Below are 19,626 nucleotides of genomic sequence, written 5' to 3'. Positions count from 1 at the left end.
AGTATCCTGGCAATAGGAGGAACCAGGAGGTCAACTCTCCTCTTGAACAGATAATCTGGGTACATGGGGCTCACTTTTTCTGAGTGTCCTCCTTGGCTGGGGCAGGATTACATTTGGGATGTCAGGTGAGACACAAGCTCCTGCCCCATTACAGACAGGTCTTGGAATGAACTGTCCCATGTGGTGATGAGCACAAGCTTGGGTGGGGCTGAGGGCAGGAAGCAGTGGCAGTTGGTCACTGTGCTCTGCTTCTTACTGCGTGATTGCATTTGGCTCAGTGCTCACCACACAGGAAATTGCTGGACCCCCATCCTCCTGCAAATGTTAATGAGGCAGATCTGGAAAGCAGAGCCCAGGGGAGCTGAGGCTCAAGCTTTGTATGTGGACAGAGCCAGGGACCAGCATCCGTTGGCTATAGACTTGAATTGGAGTCAGATCTGAGCCCCTGCTTCCATTGAAATGGGGTGGTGCTGCACACCTTTAATCCCAACACTTGGGGAGGCAGAGGAAGGTGGATCTATGAGTTCAAGGCCAGCCTGGTCTACAGAGTGAGTTCCAGGACAGCCAGGGCTACACAGAAAAAAACACACTGGACAAAACCTTGGGTCTTGCACCTGTCCGTTCTCACTTTCACAGCTGCTGACATACTCGATCCAGAAAGGGAATTCTTTCTCAAGTTTTATTGTAAAATCCTCAGAAAAAGAGCATTGACAATGACCATACTTTATGGTAATCTGTGAGTCTTTTTTTTTCTTTTTTGTCAAGTGGTACAGTAAATACATCATGTGTTCAATACTGTGTCATACATCAAAATAAACACAAACTTATTTCAAATGCCACATACTGTTACTGTGTTGGTACAAATTTCTACTAAAGTTGATGTATTAAAAATAATTTATATATATCTTATAAATAAGGAAAAAAATTCACATGTGTATAATAATTACAGGCGGCCTTTTGAGAGATACTGATTACAGAAAATATATTTTGGAGTCTACACAACTGCTCAAAAGAACGTAGCCTGCCTCGATGTAAGCGATCCAAGGGTTTTTCTGAGGTGGGGAAAGGATGACTCTCGGGATGGCGTGTGTGGGGTTCCACAACGTGAAGGTCATTCGGCGACGCGGTAGCGCGAAATGGTGTGCGACCACTCGAGCAAAACTTCATGCCCAGTTTCACTTTGGGTCATTTTATACAGCCTTCAGGAAGCAGGGCAGCAGCACTGGGGGGTGTGGGGAGCCCTGGAGGCAGGCAGAGAGGGTGTGAATGTGGGTGCTACCACCAGGGGGCACAGTGGGTCTGGGTCTGGTGGCCTGCAGGCTTGTTTCTCTCCCATCTCTGGAGATGGCATGCTAGACAGTGGACGAGGATTTGGAGTTTAGACAGCCCCTGGATCGCACAACCAGCCGATGCTGGTCTCCCTTTATCCAGAAGGTGAACTGTGGAGAGCAACATGTCACCAAGGCGTGGTGTAGGGGGCCAGTCCCTACGCAAGGCTTTGTGGGATGTAGGCAGGGTTCGCTAGTGTTGTCTAGGGTAGGGTAGGGCCATGTTTTCTAGGCCACAGGCGAGTTTTCATTGGAGCGTTAAAGCAGTAAGGCGTCATGGCGAGGGGTCACATGATGCCTGTATGGTGGGAAACGGATGCTCCGTGAATGGTAGGAACCGTAGTGGGAGCGAGCCGCGGGAAAGGAACTGTAACATGGGTCATTAAGTTGAGTTCGGAAAGAAAGGCGCACAAGCTGTGACTTTGTGTCAAAAGCCAAAAAACGTCCTAAATGCGCCGGTGCCAGCTGAAGAAGCCTCCCTGTGAATTCTGGAAGTCCGTTTCTTCTCTCCTTTCATATCTCATTTCATCCGTTGTGTTTGGTTAGATTACACTTTCCAGATAGTCGCCCAGAGAGTCAGAGGAGACTGTGGAGGCCTAAGAGGTGCTTGATCATTACCTCTAGGTATCTGCTGGGGAGACCCAGCCACGACGCCCAAATCCTCAAGCCAGTGCCACGAGCAGGACGTGGCTTGCCTTCCACCACCCATTTGGCATCTTGTGATCACATCCTGAGTGCCCTGCCCCCATTGGATCTTTTAAATACCCCACTTAGCATCCTTGTGGTTATGGAGAGAAACCAAACCTAGGCAGTTAGCGATGCTTTTGAACAAGACCACGGGTTGCCTCTGTGGTGGCTTGGGAGCAAAAGGCAGCATCTGGTCTGTGAGGGACTTCGCATTTGAACCCTCAGAGCAAGGGGCGTGTGGGAAAAGGGCACATGAAGCTGGTGTGAGGAAGAGCTGTTGCTCCTTGAAGGATGGATGAGTGCCGTCACGGGGGAACTCAGAAGCAGGGGGCGTGGGATACAGGAAGAGAGCCAGGAAGAAAGGGAATGAAGTGGGAGAAGATGGAGAGGGTGGACTGCCTCGTGTGAGACTGGGCCGAAATGAAATCTCACCAGCTCTCTCCCTCTTTCCTACCACTCTGATGGTGCTTTTTCTAGTCCTTGGCTTCTAACTCCCTGGTCCGAGAGCTAGGGTTTGGGCTGTGATCCTGGACAGCAAGGTGTTGTCTGTGGTTCTGACAGAGTGAGGCTGGGGCTGGGCTGATGGAGGACTGCTGAATCAGTCTCTAGGAGTCTCCCCTCATCTCTGGCCTTCTGGGGGGGCATTCTGGGGATGCTGGGTATACGGAAGGAAGATGTGAGGTAGATTGGTGGGTGTGTAGGAGGGAGGGGAATGGCGACAGATCCCCGGAGACTTGCTTCTGGAGGGGAGGGTTGGAGAGAGGGCTGTGGGGTTTGTTAGTGAAGATGGTTCTGCATCAGTGGTTTTTTGAAACACACGAGAAAATGAAGCAACTACACTTTAGCCCAAGGTACAAAAATATATCCAGAGCGAGTGTATCTCACATCTCCATTCTGAGAGCCCCCTTAGTTCACAGGTTATCGGTCATCAGACGAACGAGAAGATGCTACTGGACAAAGCCAACTCGCGCTTCGCTGGGTGAAGACTCGGAAGTTCCCAGGCTCTGTGTAGCAAGCTGCTGCCCTTGGCTCTGTCTGGGGTAGCAAGCAGCCTTCCTGGGGTGCTTCCCTTCAGTTGGGAGCCCTTTCCTGAACAGAGAGTAGGTGAGGGGGAGGAACTGAACCCCCTTCCTTGGTGACGCCCACTCTCTTCATCAGAGAACCTGCAGTTTGGCCTTAGATTCTGATCCTAGCCATGACTTCAGGTCTTTTCCAGCCTCTTCCCATGATTCAGGAAGGCAGCAGGATGTTTGTGTGGCTTGGGGGACCAAAGAAATCCATGTACCACATTGGAGGGTGGCCCAGTTTCAGGCTTGTTTGGACAAGAGGGTTATATACTCAGTCAGAAGCAGGAAGGCTCTCTTCCATGCAGTCTGGGGTTGCTGGGTAAGATGTTGAGAGCAAGGACTTTGGGGCAGAAGGAGAACCAGTAGCTACATATGCACAGAATTTTGTGGTGGTTTTCAGGGGAAAATAAAAAAGAACAGTCAAATGTTTGTGTCATCACTTGAATGTTAAGAATTATGAATGGGGTTTATGTAAATCACTTTCCTGGTGGTTTTCTTAGTTAAACCAGTCCTTTCTGGGTAAACTGTTAGCTGTCAATTTCTTGTGTTCTTCAGAACCCCCACGGGCTGGGGTTGTTGCAGGAGATCCACTCACTCACTGTGTGTTGCCAGTGGGTTTTAAACTCGTCTCATGGGTCTCTTCTGGCCCCAGACTGAAGAGGGGGAAGGCAGGCAAGATTTCCCCACAGTCCTCTGCCTTCCTCTACTGATCTCATTGCCAGGAAGCCATTCTGCTTTTGTGACTGCAGCCTGGACTGACATCTGGCCTAGGCTTCAGGGTTCCGAGGTTTTTTCTTTAACATGTCTTGCACCCAGGCCACTGGACATAGGCTGGCTATCTCTAGAAGTTGAGCAGAAGAGAAGAGAACTTTGGGGTGCCTTCTAGGAATATGCAGAGAAGCAGGACAGTGGCCAAGCAATCCTGCTTTCTTTTGGTTTGCTGGATTGTATTGGTCTTTGACTTTTGCATCCAAAGAGGGTATGTAAAGCTGGCCTTGGTGGGCTTGGGGGAGAGGCTGAGGGAATCTTCTTCTTGAGGCAGACACTATTGTTCCAAAAGGAGAAATATATGACTATTGGAAGATTTCAGTGAAAGCATGGGACCCCAGAATCATATCAGATAAGAAAGGGTAAGCTGTATCATCGCCACTTATCCTGCTTGTGAAGCTTGCCTCTGAGGGCAGCATCTTCAGCCTCTTACCCACATCTGAAACATGATAGCACATGTATGGGGAACTGCCTTGGACTGTCAGGGACAGTGGTTTAGTGCACCAGGAGAGGAAACACAGGGGAGGCCAGACTAGCAGCAGGAAGCTGGCATGAACAGTGGGGGTCAAGCACTCATGCAGGAAGTGGGAGAAAGGTGCATTCTGTGTCTTCAAAGTCATGGCCATTGCTGATCGGTGAAAGTGGCTAAGTTAGCTGGTCTGGGGTAGACCCACTGTCTCAACACTGTGGGGCTTGCAGGATTCGAACTAGAAAGTCAGCATGTTTTGGCAATGGATGTGAGAGAGGGCGGAATGTTCTGAGAAACCTGGGTGGGGGTCTCGTTCTTGTTGAGTCTGACACAGGGCTGTTGAGTCTGACCTAGGGCTGGCTGGGTTGGGCTTCTTCCTATTGCAGGCAGAGCCCTCTGTGAGTCTGCATTGTGGAGAGTGTGTAGTTGAGGGGATGGGAATGAAAACACTAGGGAAAAGGGCTCTCTTGCAGTGTGGTGACAGGGGCTGAGGCATCAGTGCTGACTGCTCCTGCAGAAACACAGCCTTAGAGCTCTGGATGGATGGCACTCATGGCTTCTGGATGGAACCCAGAGGCTGCCTACACCTTACCAGGAAAGCCTGGCCTGCCCTGGGTCTGGACTTCTGCTGGTGCGTTAGGCATCCTTAGTAACGTGTTGCCTTTCTGTGGTGAAGAGCAGGCACATGGGGCTCAGCTTGGTCTCTTGGGGTCCCAGCGTCGATTTTAACATGGTGGTTATGGACTGCACTTGGGCCAACACAATGCTGCAGAGAACTGCTATTTCTCGGGTGTCTATTTTTTCTGCACATGGCATGTACCGTTGGGACCCTCTCCCCTCGGAGACTTATCCTAAGGCAGGGAAGAATATAGCTGGACCTTGGAGAGCATCTCTCTGCGTCCTCACATCTGAGATTATAAAAAAATTAGTTTTAATCAAAAAATTCCAAAATAAAGCAAGTGATTTCCCATCCCCCAAGGTGTAGTAAGTTTCAGAGGCTCTCCCTCAGGGGTATAGCACTCAGCTGGAAAAGCAAGCAAGCAGCGTCCAGGATGGAGCATGTGAGGTCCCCAGCAGGGGTAGGAGGCTAGCCCGCTAAGAGGGACAGCCCCGCTCAACCCCGCTGCGGGGGCCACTCCTGCAGGGCACTGGCTGGGGCTGGCGGGTTAGGATAATGACTATGTAAAGGCAACGGACAGAAGTGTCAGCCTGGGCAGCAGGATCCCTCGCTTCTGTGATGTCCCCAGGCGACGTGGTGTGCAGCCAGGAACAGAGATGATTTCCTTGCACACAGTAGCAGCATGTGTTCTCACCACGGCTCAAGGCGTTACATCATACTTCTGAATGGAAACCCCCGGATCTTGGTTGCTGTGTGTACCTTCTGCTAGGGAACTTGCAAGGAGATCAGTGTCGAACCACAAAGCGAAGTACAGGGTTTGGCTTTTTTGTCTGTGAAAATGTACAGTGCGCCTGGTCGGGGCTGTGGTGTCAGGACTAAGGTGGTACTCCTGGACCCGAGCTCGGTTCCTTCCTGGACCCTTTCATACCTCCCCGACCCACACCACTGCGGCTGCACCCTTTGCGCCCGACACCTCGCATCTCAGGGCGTTTCGTCTCCCATTGATCAGGAACAGCGACTCTTGAGCGGGCGTGAGGAGGTACTGCCCAAAGAGCCCGCTGTCCCTCAGGATTCTGCGGGGTCCACCCCAGGGTGGGGCTGGCCCGGTGGGTGGCTCCTTTAAGTTCTTCAGCCTCCCCATCTTCCCAGTGGACAGCTCGAGGAACAGCAGGTCTGGCTCCTTGTCGAGAGTGGCGTAGGCGTTGTACTGATTGCCTTCTGTGAAGGAATGCTGAAACGCCAAGTCTGAAATGCCCGGGCTTATTTTGAGGTCATATAGGGTCTGGATTTCCCCCCGCACTGTGACTTCCTGCACGTGCAACCAGGGGCCCTTGTTGGAGACACTGACGATGAAGCGTCCATCAGGGGACACATGGGGGGTGCCCGTGATGTCAGTGTTAGGGCCCAGCACCGAGTCTGTGACGCTGTCAATGAGCAGCTGTGGGCTGGTGGAGGAAGGGGTGTCCTGTCGGCACTGCACGAAGAAGTAGCCGCCCAGGTGGGTGTGTGCCATGGCTTGAGGCATGCAGCTATGGTGCTTCAGGCTGATGGTCTTGAGGGGCATCAGAGTCTCCAGGTCAACTTTGTGGACGGCAGGGTCAGATTTGTTGAAGATGAAGCCAAACCTGGAAGGAGAGCAGTGGAAGTCAGAGAGCCACAGGTCAGAGAGTAGGAGGTCGCTGTTGGGGGCAGGGGATCTGTCATTTGTTTTAAATGATAGCATCCTAACCCTTCAGTCATCTAATGGTCTATTAATAAGATCTATCATTCTGCAGGGGATGCCTCCGAGCCAGCTATCTATACTCTTCAGTCATGTACAGTTGAGTATAATGTTTGTGGATCTGCATGTTTGCAAAACCCACTCATCCTTGGAAAATGCTTTTGAAGGGCAGGAGAATGACCCTCAGTGGCTTCTCTCTGGAGGTGACTTTGGTCCACTTCCCTAGCTCGGTTAGCTGGGATGGGGATCTGGGTTTGCAGGAAAAGACTGACTCTTGCCTGACTGTCACGAGGACACTTGTCAATTCGCCTGCTCCTGAGCTGTCTGGAAAGTCAGAATTCGAAGACACAGCTAAACAAGGACAGAGTTCCTATTTATTCTGATGTTGGGGGAGGAATCCATAGTGTAGTCTCCCCTCTGGCATCCATGATGTGGGCAAGAAGAACCTCAGGGCAACTTTTTCCCCAGATGTCACTCGGCCTGGTGCTGCTGGGATGCCCTTTGGTTGCAGAGCCCAGGACCTTGCCTCTCTGAGCCTCAGGGACTCTATAAAGAGTGCGGTCTCTTCCCAGGGCAGTTGGGAAGATCAGATCCAAGAGGGAGCTCAAGCAGATGGGACTTGAGCTCCTCTGGCTTTCTGAAAGTCTGTTGGAGACTGACTGCCAGTATAGGAAAGTCTGACTTCAGGAGGGACATCCCCCGAGATCTGCACCTAGTGTCTGGCTCACAAAGGGCTTCGGTGCTGAATGCACCTAAAGGAATAGGAGAATCTGTTTCTATAATTTTCCCTGGGGGAAAAAAGGCATCTCCAGAGTGGACAAAATGTCCCAGACATTAACTTTAAAGCATCCTTAAAGAAGCGGACGGAGAAGACGATGCTCTTAAGAGGAACTTAAGAGCCACTCAGGAGCATCTGCACCTCACGGCTGCTGGCTGGAGTCCTGGTGGGGGTCTCATGTATGCATTTGAGCCCTGAGGCTCTGCAGGAACTGGGTTCTGAGGGAGGCTATTGTCCTCTTAAGGTGCCCAGCATCAGCGTGCAAAAATGAGTCATTTCTTCTTGAAGATTGAGTCTGATGTCAGTTCACAGAGGCATACAAAGTGAGGTCTTTGGGGACTTGATGACACAGCAGGGGGCATTTGCAGAGCTTGTGGGAGCTCTAGGAAATGAGAAAGGAAGGAGAGGGGGCAAGTCCCTAAAGACTCTGGGGACTGTGAATTCTCTTTAATTAGAAGGTATGCTTAGCAGGGCGACCAGGCTCTGGGTCTGCTGTGCCAGAGAGGGAGGCAGATCAGGAAGTATTGGGAGGGAGAGAGGGGCACATGACTGCCCAGGCAGATGGGGACTGAGCATGGCCTGCAGGGGCGGGGAGACCAGTCCTACCTGACGTGGTTGATGATGAGATTGGTTGGGGGTATGAAGAAGTCGTCCACTCCTGCAAACGGTGTTCGGATGAGGTGCTGGCCCTGGCCAGCGCTGGCTTCAGTGATCACCTGTAACACAGAGAGGGGTTATTGTGGGGGCCCATTCAGGAGCAGGCTGGAGAGCTGGACATGTGCATGTTCAACTATAGACCCCACAGATGGTGACATATATGGTGGACAAACCCTAGTCTCAGGAAAGGGACAGGAGCCAAGTGGGAGCTGTTTGGGAACGTGGAGATCAGGCACCTGTCCTTCCTGGGGGAGGAAGTAAAGGCCCAGACTGGCCACCCCTCCTCAGTCCAACCTGGCCATCTGCTTCTTGTCTTCCTGCAGGAGGGTGGGGTGAGGACCTAGGGAATAGTGCTGGGGTTTCCAAGGAAGAGCCTAGCGTTTGCATCTCTGCTCAACCCCAGGGAAAGGGGGAGAGAATGAACAATGGACCGATGTACTAGGAAATTATTGAACACATTTAGTGTTTCTGTGTGTTTGCATGGGGCAAGCACGAGTGTGTGCACAGGTGTGCATATGCTAATAGAGGCCAGAGGTCAACATAGGGTATCATTTCTCATGTGCTGTCTACTTGGTGTGTTTGAGCCAATGACCTGTAACTCATCACATAGGCTAAGTTGGCCAGGGCAAGTTCCTACCTTCTCAGCACTGGGTTACAAGTGTGTCACATGCCTGACTTGTTTTTTGTTTTTGTTTTATTTTTAATGTGTGCCCTGGAGATTGGAACTCAAGCCTCCTGCTTTGTACAAACTGGATCATGGTTGCCTCTGTTTTCCCACAGGCAATGCTTTTGCCCTGTAGACTTGGCAGAAAGCAAGCAGGTCTAACCCCTGGTGTGTGTCCCTGATATGCTGAGTCAGGGCAAGGATAGTTTGGTGGTGGGAGAGGTTAATCTAAGAGGTTAGACCAAGAGTGAGTCCTGTGGGTGCCCTGTGGGAAGTCACTTGGTTAAGGGCTATCCAAGGCAGCCCATGATCTCCCGCCTTCTGTACAGGGTCATTGATCTGTAGGTTTTAGGCCACTGTAGACAGATCTACACCACTGCACGGGCTTGGCCAGCTCACAGGCAATTTTAGCTCAAGGGCACTAGGGACAGGAAGCTGACCTTCAACTCTTACCCAACAAAGGACGTGTTCTTTTTTTTTTTTTTTTTTTTTTTTTTCTTCATCATATTGTGGCCATGGCAGTAACAGAAAGGATCCAGGTTTTTTTGTTTTTGCCCAATGCCAGCCTACAGGACAAGCTGCAGGAGGAGCCTGCTGAGCACACAGCTTGCAGCACTGAGCACTTCTGCCTTGGAGGAAGGGGTCTGCCTTCTGGCTGTCACTTTCATGACAGAGCAAACAGCAGCTGGCTGACCTGTTCAGGCAGGTTTGAGGCTGGGATCTTTGTGTACCTCCATGCTAGCCTTGGGGGTGAGGGATGTCAGCAGGCACGGCGCTGGAGCCAGAGGGGTGCACGCTGTGATTTCTGGTCTCCAAGGGGTTTGGAAGTTGCGAGGAGCAGGCTTTCCTGTGATTTTTCTATTTAACAAATGGCAGCATGATGCTTTCTTGACAAGTTCACGGGAGAAAAACTCATAGAGCTGGGCATTAAGAAAATACAAGGATTGGACACTGGGTCTACGAGCGTCTCTGGGAAATGTGGCTGAGCGTTCCAAGGCAGCGTGCAATCGCTGCTCGATACCAGGCCTGTCATTTCAGCTTATAATAGAGATGGAAAATTACAGGCTGTCATCGGTCAGTGTCATTCATGCCTCACCACCCTGACACCCTATATTCAGAGGTGGCTTCATCAAACACAGCCCCACGGACCATTGAGCTGACACAGTGTGTCAACCTTATTTCTCCGAGCCCTGAGGTTCTCTTGCCCTGGCCTTGGGTCCTGGCACATAGCTGAGCCCCCAGATGCCACAAAGATAATTCTGAAGATCTCCTAGTTCTGTGGGCTCAGCTCAGGAGAGAGCCACAGATGGCCTAGTAACACGAGGGGCTATCTGGATAAAAGGGAGATGACAAAATGCTGAGCATCTCTTAGGCGGGTGAACAATGCCTGCTGAGAAGTAACATCTAGGGGGACAAGCTAGAGGCACTGAAAGCTGGGCCTGGAGTAAGAACAACTGGGTAGAATCGGTGATGATGCCTTAGGAGGTGAGCGTGGGGATGGGCTTCATGCATGGACTCACCTCCACACAGCCAGGGCAGAATTTAACAAATATCTGAATAATGTCTATTTAGAAGGAATGGTAGAGTATGCTTCTACTGCTTTTCAAGTATCAACAACACGATCTTTGCCCACACCTGCAGCCTTTTTCATTGCTTGTGTTTTAGATTTGGGGTACGGGGTCTCACTATCTATCCCAGGCTGGCCTTGAACTCCCGATCTCTCTGTTTCAACATCCAGAGTTTCAGTGCCATAGGTGTTCATGGCTATGTACAGTTTCTCATCTGTATTTAGGTACATTCTTTAAGTTATTTTAAAAAAATTGTGTGTGTGTGTGTTTGTGCATGCACGCATGTGTGTGTGTGTGTGTGTGTGTATGCATGCAGAGGGCAGAAGAGGGCATCAGGTCTCTTGGAGCTCAGGTTGTAGGTGGCTGTTGGTCTCCTGACCAAACTCAGGTCCCTCTGCAACAGTAGCAAGGACCCAACTGCTGAGCCCTCTCTCCAGCACCCGGGCTGCTTTCTGGTTATCAGATAGCACAGCCCACAATATCTAATTTTACAAAACCTTCGATTAATGAAATACTTTTGCATCTATATGCACGTACAAGAATTCTGCTAGATGAGCTATCCCCTATATATTAAATTCAGCTCTTTGTGTTGATGGATTTTCCTCCTGTGTTATTTTCTCTACTTGGTATGTACGATTTAGGCCTATCTTTGATCAAGCTATATTATATTTAATCACTGCTTTATGCGTTTAGTTACATTGTCGGGCACATAACTATTCATCATCATGAAAGTCTCTCCTGCTGTCCACAGCTTTTCAGTTCGAAGCCACCTCACCCGGTGCTCGCATTCTCTCTCCCGAGCATCCCTTTGATCAACTGCTATCACTGTTTCAAGTCTTGAGGTCTCTCCTTTTATAACTTCTACTGTAGTTCTTTATTTCTTTCATGTCTCCCGCCCCTTTTGGTAATGGAGACTAAACCTAGGACCTTGTATGTGCCAAGAAAACATTCTAGCAGGGAGCTGCATTCTAGTCCCTTTAACTAGGAAATGCACACATGCACATGTGCAGGTCAGAGGTCAGCCTTGAGTGTTCTTTTTTTTTTTTTTTTTTTTTCGAGACAGGGTTTCTCTGCAGCTTTGGAGCCTGTCCTGGAACTAGCTTTTGTAGACCAGGCTGGTCTCGAACTCACAGAGATCCGCCTGCCTCTGCCTCCCAAGTGCTGGGATTAAAGGCGTGCGCCACTACTGCCCGGCTAGCCTTGAGTGTTCTTACACCCTCCTTTGAAAAATTATACTTTAGATATTTATTTTACTTACACGACGTTTTTGTCTGCTCATGTGGGTGTGTACCGTGTGCATGCCTGGTGCTTGCGGAGGTCAAAAGAGGGCATCAGACCCCCAGAACTGGAGGTATGGATAGTTGTGAGCTACCATGCTGTTGGAGACCAGATCTAGATCTTTAGCCAGAGCAGCCAGTGCTTTAACCACTGAGCAATCTCTATAGCTATATATCTCTCTTATTTTTGAGGCAGTTTCTTGAATTGATCGGAATTTGCTATGCAGGCTGGGCTGGCTGGCTAGAGAGTCCCAGGAGCCATCCTGTCTCCCCAGAGCCTCCAGCTTGGTTTTGTGTGAGAGCCTGCAGGAATGAATGTGGGGGTCAGTTTCTCTCCCTCCACTGTGAGTTCTAGGGACGGAACTGCTGGGGCTTACCCAGCAGGTGTCCTCCTCACTTAGCCGTCCTGCTGGCGCCATATTCATTTTTTAGCCCCATGGGCTGGGGGTGTGGTCAGGTCCCAGTGTTTGCAACACAAGCACTATAGTGACTGAGCTATCGTTCTGCCCCACTTCTTGTTCTTTTTTTAGGTAAGGGCTAAGGTGCCCAGGCTGGCTTTGAACTCACTTTACTGTCCAAGTGGGCCTTGAATTTGTGACCCTCTCTCCTTGACCTTCTGAGTAGCTGTGATTATAGGTCAGTGTCGCCAAACTTGGCTTTATATTTCTTAGAAACAAATTATATCTAATATTTTTCTTCTTAAAGCCCAATCAAACCATTCTATTTATTTATAAATGACAGGATCTCTCTCAAGTAGCCCAGGCTAGCCTCCAATTCACTCTGGAGTGGAGGCTGACTGACCTTAGACTTTCGATCTTTGTGCTCCTACTTCCCAAGTTCTGAGATTACAGACATACACTGCCATGTATGGTTTTCTGTAGTTCTTGGGAAGGAATCTGGGGTTTTGTGCTTGTCAGAGAAGCACATCACCTATAGTTACACCCTATACCCCTGGTACATCTTTGCTTTTAAAAAATATAGTAGGCTGGAGAGATGGCTCAGGGGTTAAGAGCACTTGGCTGTTCTAGAGGACCTGAGTTCAATTCCCAGCACCCATGCGACTGCTCACAGCTGTCTGTGATTTCAGTTCTAGGATGTCTGATACCCTCAAACAGACATCCAGGCAAAATAACAATGCACATAAAAAATCATTAAAGAAAGAATTCTAGCCAGGTGGTAGTGGTTCACGCCTTTAATCCCAGCATTTGGAAGGCAGAGGCAGGCAGATCTCTGTGAGTTTGCAGCCAGCCTGGTCTATAGAGTGAGTTCCAGGACAGCTAGGACTATTACACAGAGAAACCTCAAAATATGAAACCAAGCCAAAACTAAAGAGATATTGGAGAAATAGGGTATCCATGCTTCAATATTTTCTTCACCCTTCTTATCCCAACAAAGTGAGACTTAAATTTTCACTCTGCCCTGCCTCCACCCACTCTTGATTACAGTAAGTGACACTTAGTTTATATTTTTATTTCTCTTTCAGTCCCCAAGTCTGTGGCTTTACTTAGCACATACATTTCCAGGTGTTTCCCTCCTTAGCCCTCTCTTAAACCTTCTCTGTCCCTCAGTGCTGTGCTTCCTTTCTCTCTCTACACTGTGATAATGTCTCTGGTCTGGCTCATCTGATGCTTGCTTTATATCTTCCCTTGATGTCCCCTCCTGTTTCTTTAGTGCTGAGACCCTGGGTGCTCACACACCCTCTTGTCTTCCCGGGTAAGTGGGGTCTTTGCTGGGACAGGACTTTGAATGCTCAGTCTTTGCTCTTCCAACCACATAGATGTAACTTGTGGTTTTCAGCTACTGTTACAGGGGGTGGGGAAATCTAATGTCAACCTGGTTGTCTGTCTTTTATGGGTGATTTGTTTTCCAACCCAAAAGGGCTTCCCTTGTCAGAGGTTCTTTCTTGGAGTTCTAGAATTTTATGAAGAATTAACAAGAGATATATTGCTTCTCATCACTTAGGACTGGGATGTGTAGAGCCCTGCCTTTGAGAATGAGTGTGTGCTTACATGCACACACCATGGTGCATGTGTGGGGGCCAGAGGACAACTTTGTGGAGTCAGTTCTCTTCTTCCACATTTACACAGCTTCTGGGGATTTGAACCCTGGCACTTAGGCTTGTGTGACAAGACCCTTACTCTCTGAGCCCTCTCTCCAGTCCTAGATCTTGTTGAACCCACATGATAACAGTTTGTTTTTTGAGATAGGGTTTTTCTGTGTAGCCCTGGCTTTCTTGGAACTCACTTTGTAGCCCAGGCTGTTCTCCAACTCAGAGATCCAGCGTGCACCACCACCGCCCGGCATCATTACAGTTCAACAATTATGTTCCAAACTTGTTTATTCCTTTTTCGATAGTCTCACTATGTCTCCCTGGTTGTCCTGGAACTCACGGGCATCCTTCTGCCTCAAATTCCCAAGTTCCTAGCACATTTAATGTTTGATTCGATTTCAACTGTGACCCTCCTCTTTGGGTGTTACAGGATCCTGCCCCACATCTCCAAACCTTCATAGGTTTTTCTCTTCAGGAAGATTTTCTTTTTCTTTCAGGCTACTTCACAAGGATACATTTTTTTTTAAAACTTTCTAAATCACTTAGTTTTAAACTTGGAAGCTGGTTTCATTCATTTTTAGTTGAAATAAGACCAATTTTCTGGTGACCCCCCCTTTGGATTTCATTCTTAGCGTTCTCGGGAAATCTGTCCCTGTTGTGGTTTGGTTGTGCCATGTCCCCCACACACTTATGGGTTTGAACACTTGGTCTTCGTCTGGTGACGCTGTGTTGGGAGGTGACACATCACTGGAGAAAGCAGGCTGCTGGAGGGAGGGAGGACCTTGATGAGTACAGCCTGACGTTTGTTTATGGTACCCTGTCCACATCCTAGCCACTGAAATGTGAGCAGGTAGCCAGCTCTTCCCACTGCCACACCTAGGAGGCTTTCCTGCTGCCATGCCTTCCCTGCTGTGATGGGCTGTGCCCACAAGCGGTTCAGAGGGCATTTGGTGACAGAGAAAAAGGAGTAAGAGAGTCTCCCGCAGCTCTTCCAGCTCATTTTCTGTTCTCGGCGACCTTTATTTTGGCTCCCAGGACCTTTGGTAAGCTCTTTGCGTTGCCAGGTTCACTGGAACTGGTATCTCTCCACTGGGTCCAGCAAAGGCTGGGAGGAGAACAGGGCTGAGCTGTCTCCATTTACTTCTGTGGGTTCTAAAGACAGTCAACCCTATTGGCCAAATCATTCATGTGCATGCAATGTGTTAACTCCTCCTTGTATGCAGATGGTTCTGTGTACTGCTTTTTAGGAGAACAGAGTTGACCATCAAGTGACTTTTTCATAGGGCTTAGTGGATCCCTGGGGAGAGAGGCAGGGCCAGGTAGTGTCAAACCTCCCTAGCTGGTGTGTGTGTGGGGGATTTCTACAGATCAGCAGAGCCTCGCCTCTTTTCAGGAGGCAGGAGGTGCAGTGTAGGGGCTTCAGAGCCATGCTGAGTGGGCCAGGACCATGGGCAGATGACTTAACTATCTGTGGCTACCTGCTGGCACGTGTACCCCTTCTTCACCCATCTGCTTCCCTTTTCTACATGTCCACCGTGATGGCGGATGGCATTGCTGCCCCTCTTGCCAGAAGCTGACCAGATAGGGCTGCTTGGTCTCAGATAAAACCGTGAGAGAAGATATATCTTTTCCTTTTTACATCACCCAGCTTCAGGCATTGTGTTGTAACAACAGAGAACAATGGAAAAAACCCACATTTATGGCTTAGCACTGCTGTCTAGATGGTCTGCTTATTCAAAGGAGAAGAAAATCCTGTCTTCCTCTTCACTGTCTGGACTCTAGAGACATCCTATCTGTCCCTAAGAGCTACTGAGTCAGGAGAAGCAGGTGTGATACAGCTGGGTAGGGACTGGGTTGTCATGAAATTAGAATTTGATCATTTTACTTTCTTTTCAGCTGCAGTCCTGGGTGAAGATACCCTGTGAATTGCCTAATGAGAACATTGCTTAGAGGCGGTTTCTGGCTTCCTTCTATTGGTATAATAAAATATTCTGACTTAAAGAAATTTAAGAGGGAAAAGATTTATTTGGCTCACACTTCCGAGTCACAGTTCCTCTTTGAGGGAAGTCAAGGCTAGAACTTAGGCAGGAGCCTGGAGGCTGCTGCTTGCTGGTTTGGGTACATGCTCATAGTTGGCTAGCCTTCTTACACAGCCTAGAGCCATCTGTATAGGGAATGGTGCCTCCCACAGTGGACTGGATCCTCCTACTTCTAACAATTAAGACTATTCACCCATGGGCATGCCTATGGGCCACTCTGCTCTAGACAGTTTCTCAACTGAGAGTTTCTTAGATGGGCAGGTAAAGCTTACTGTTTCCTGTTTCCTTCTCAAGCCTTTGTGGAAACAGTTTGGATAGATGGCCACCCAGGGAGCACAGGACAATGGTTTTATTGCAACAGAATCCTGCTAGAGGCTGCGTGTCAGTTTCAACATACTCCACGTACCTGCAGGCTTGGCTGGGACTTGTGCACGTCCCCCCAGCTCAGGACCCACACTTGGTCATGTGACTTGTCGTAGGACAGCTTAGCTGGCAGAGGGTCCACACCTATGGACTTGAAAAGAAATAGTGACAAGTTGGTCATTGCTGAGGCTGACACGATGCTCATTCTGGACGTTCACGTATGTGGTTATCTCACTAGGGGAGCCGGGAAGCTGGCCTCGAACCCTTGCCCATTATCCTGCTTGGAAACCTAGTGTAGAAGTCGTCCCATGGACTTTGTCCTCAGAGGACAAGGGACTCAGTGACTTGTCTCTTTGAAGAACTTAGTTTCTTGCTTATATCTCACCTAAAGTATCCTAGGGACAACTCGGGAAGAGACTGAGCACAGAGGCTCTAAGACTTCCATTCAATTTTCAGCTTTGGGGACTCTTTAGTCTTCCTAGAGCCTTAGGGGCATCTTGGACCCTCAGCATCCACCTGGGTTCTGGTGGGTTGGTCCTTTCCCAGAATCATCTGAGTTGCTACCCAGCTCTGATCTTTGTTCCACCCTGTGCAGCCTCTTTGTCACACATCCAGCAGTTGAAGGCTCTGGAATCAAGACTACGGGATCAGGCAGGCACACGCTCCCCTTTTAAATGGCAGCAGTGGAAAGTCTGCTACCTGCTGAGGCCATAGCTTCTTCCAAGGATGCTCTTTTCCTTTTAGAATGTAGATCTTTAAAAAAAAATATGTCTATGTTGCATGTGAGTTCAGGTGCTTGAGGACGTCAGAAAGAGGGCTTTGGACACCAGAACTGGAGTTACAGGTGGTTGTGGGTCACCTAATGTGGGTGGTGGGAATAAGCTCAATTCCTGTGCAAGATCAACAAGCCCTCTCCACCGCTGAGCCATCTCTCCAGCCCCACAGTGCAGCTTTTATGCTACAGAAATCTTCTTTAATGATCTTTAATAATGGACTGTGAACCACCAGCTCTTCATAACCCCCATGCTCAGTGAAGAGGCAGACACAGGTTCTCTGTCATCTTTTCTGCCCAATTGGCCACCAAATTTGATGCCTTCAAATCCATATGGGTGAGCCCTATCTTAGGGTTACTGTTGCTGTGATGGAACACCATGACCACAGCAACTCGGGGAATGAAAGGGTTGACTTGGCTTATGCTTCAATATCACTGTTCATCATAGAAGGAAGTCAGGACAGGAACTCAAACAAGGCAGGAGCCTGAAGTCAGGCGCTGATGCAGAGGCCACGGTGTGTGTGTGTGTGTGTGTGTGTGTGTGTGTGTGTGCTGCTTACTGGCTTGCTCCTCATGACTTGCTCAGCCTGCTTTCTTATAGAGCCCAGAACAAACAGCCCAGGTGTGTCCCCACCCATGATGCACTGGGAATTCCCCCATTGATCACCAATTAAGAAAATAACTGATAGGCAGCTTGCCTACAGCACCATCTCATGGAGACATTTTCTCAGTTGAGGCCTCCTCCTCTCAGATGGCTATAGTTTGTGTCGAGCTGATATAAAACTAGCCAGCACGTGTCCCCAAATCCCTTTCTCCAATTGTTTCAATGGCTTTTCCTCCACTTCCTTCACCACCATAGCTTATACCTCATCAACATAATTTCTGAAATTTCACTTTCACGCCTGGTTAGTCCATGGGGGAAAATGACCATCTTTGTCCACACAAACTTTGCTAAATAGCTGTCTTTTGAGCCCCCTGCCCACTTCTCATTTTCTGCTCCCATCCCTGGAGAGGTGTCCCAGGCCTCCTCTAAAGTTCATTCGCAGCCGGGCGGTGGTGGCGCATGCCTTTAATCCCAGCACTCGGGAGGCAGAGGCAGGCGGATCTCTGTGAGTTCGAGACCAGCCTGGTCTACAGAGCTAGTTCCAGGACAGGCTCCAAAGCCACAGAGAAACCCTGTCTCGAAAAAAAAAAAAAAAAAAAAAAAAAAAAAAAGTTCATTTGCCACTTCATGACCCTCCTCTTAGCATTGCAGGATGTTATGTGTTCACAACTGCCTTTTAGAGATATTCCATTGGCCTCCCTGGCTTCTCCTCTTCCTCTGACCAAGAGCTACTATGTCCCAGGTCTTCTCTGTTGAGGATCTCACCCACATGTGCAGAACTGAACTTACAATTTCGCTCCCTGCTGTTGAAATGTGTTCCTTCTTCTATCCCCACTGCCCCTAAAGTCTCGCTTCTGATAACACCTACCTGAGTCCCAAGGAGAGTCTCTAATTACTAGCCCTGACTGACCCTCAAGGGTGATGTAGCCTCCTGTGAGCTCTGCATGTCTCCCTGCTTCCGCTCATTGTGGTGGTCAGCGTTTGCTCTCATCTGGACTGGTTTTGGAAATCCCCCGGGAGACACACCTCGAGCTACACTTATGAGCGTGTTCTGGAGAGGAGAATGTGGGCTGAGCCTTCCACTGCCTGGGTTCAAGGCTGACTGGAAAGGGGAGCAGGAGAAGGCATTCTGAGAACCAGCATCTATCTCTCGCCTTCTTGACTGTGGACTCAAGATGGCCAGCCACTTCCCACTGGAGATGCTTGCTGCTGGGACGGACTGGGACCCTCTCTCTTCAGTTGCTTCATGTCAGGCATTTGGTCACAGCAACAAGACAAGTAACTGGTACATTTACCAAAGGCTCAGGCACCTAGCGCTGCCGTAATCCTACTTGGAGGTTTTTGTGACACAGTAACGCTATCATCTGAGGAAGTTAACGGCTGAGCCACCTTCCAGTCCTTCAACTTTCTCGTTAAAGATCTCTCTCCACTCATCCCACTCATCACCAGAATTTCCTAGGTGTTAGACAGTAGCCATTGTCTTCCCTTCCCATCCCTTCCTGTGAGATTTCATGCTCTTAATCAGTGCTGTGGGAGAGGGAGATGAAGACTAAGCCAGACATTGATTAAACTCAGCACGGGATTTCCCATAGTCTCGCTATGCTGAGCTGCTGGAGTCTGGCAGGAGCAAGAGCCTGAGTTAAAAGCCCCAGGATTAGGGGATGGACTGAGCAGACTTGGCCCTAGAGAAATTTTAAAATGATCAACTCGCTCCTCTTTCTGCCTAGCAGATGAAAGGGTAAATCCTTTCCAATGGATGACAGTCATTTAAATACTTTCCAACTTAAAAATACGTAGAAAGTTTGGATTAAAAATAAATCGCTAGGCATTTCAAGAGGCAGATGTCTTTTTAGTATTCAAAATCATAATGTGAAGGGCCACAAGAAGACAATTAAGAATTTATTTGCAGCCAGGGATGGGTTGGGGTGGTGGCACATGACTTTAATCCTAGCAATCTGAAGGCAGGCTGGTCTCTGTGAGTTTGAGATTCGTCTGGTCTACAAAGCAAGTTCCAGGACAGCCAGAGCTGTTACACAGAGAAACCCTGTCTCAAAAAACCAAAACCACAAACAACACCAAAAAAGAATTTGGGAATTAAATAGAAAATTTGAAGCTAAAAATGAATTTCTGATATAACAAGAAACAGAAAACCCCACCTTAGATGAAGGAGAAGGTAGGATTAGCAAACTGGAAGAC

At 49.0% G+C, this 19,626-nt stretch overlaps 1 protein-coding gene across 1 annotated transcript in view; it reads right to left on the bottom strand.

The window, feature by feature from the left end:
- Nucleotides 1–843: 843 nt before the first annotated feature.
- The window catches only part of Fstl4 (follistatin like 4), a 430,956-nt gene continuing 412,173 nt past the window's right edge, over nucleotides 844–19,626 (bottom strand). Inside the window, exons 14-16 of the mRNA XM_050157785.1 lie at nucleotides 16,098–16,205; nucleotides 8,043–8,152; nucleotides 844–6,563 (exon numbers count right to left, since the gene is read on the bottom strand). Coding sequence (XP_050013742.1) covers nucleotides 5,861–6,563; nucleotides 8,043–8,152; nucleotides 16,098–16,205 — 921 coding nt within the window. The 3' untranslated portion in view covers nucleotides 844–5,860. The remainder of the gene's footprint in view (nucleotides 6,564–8,042; nucleotides 8,153–16,097; nucleotides 16,206–19,626) is intronic.

Source organism: Alexandromys fortis, unplaced genomic scaffold, assembly GCF_014885135.2.
Source record: "Alexandromys fortis isolate MF-2015 unplaced genomic scaffold, M_Fortis_MF-2015_v1.1 scaffold_103, whole genome shotgun sequence".
NCBI classification, from domain to species: domain Eukaryota; kingdom Metazoa; phylum Chordata; class Mammalia; order Rodentia; family Cricetidae; genus Alexandromys; species Alexandromys fortis.
The sequence above is the reverse complement of the archived record's forward strand: the minus strand, read 5'-3'. Positions and strand labels throughout refer to the sequence as shown.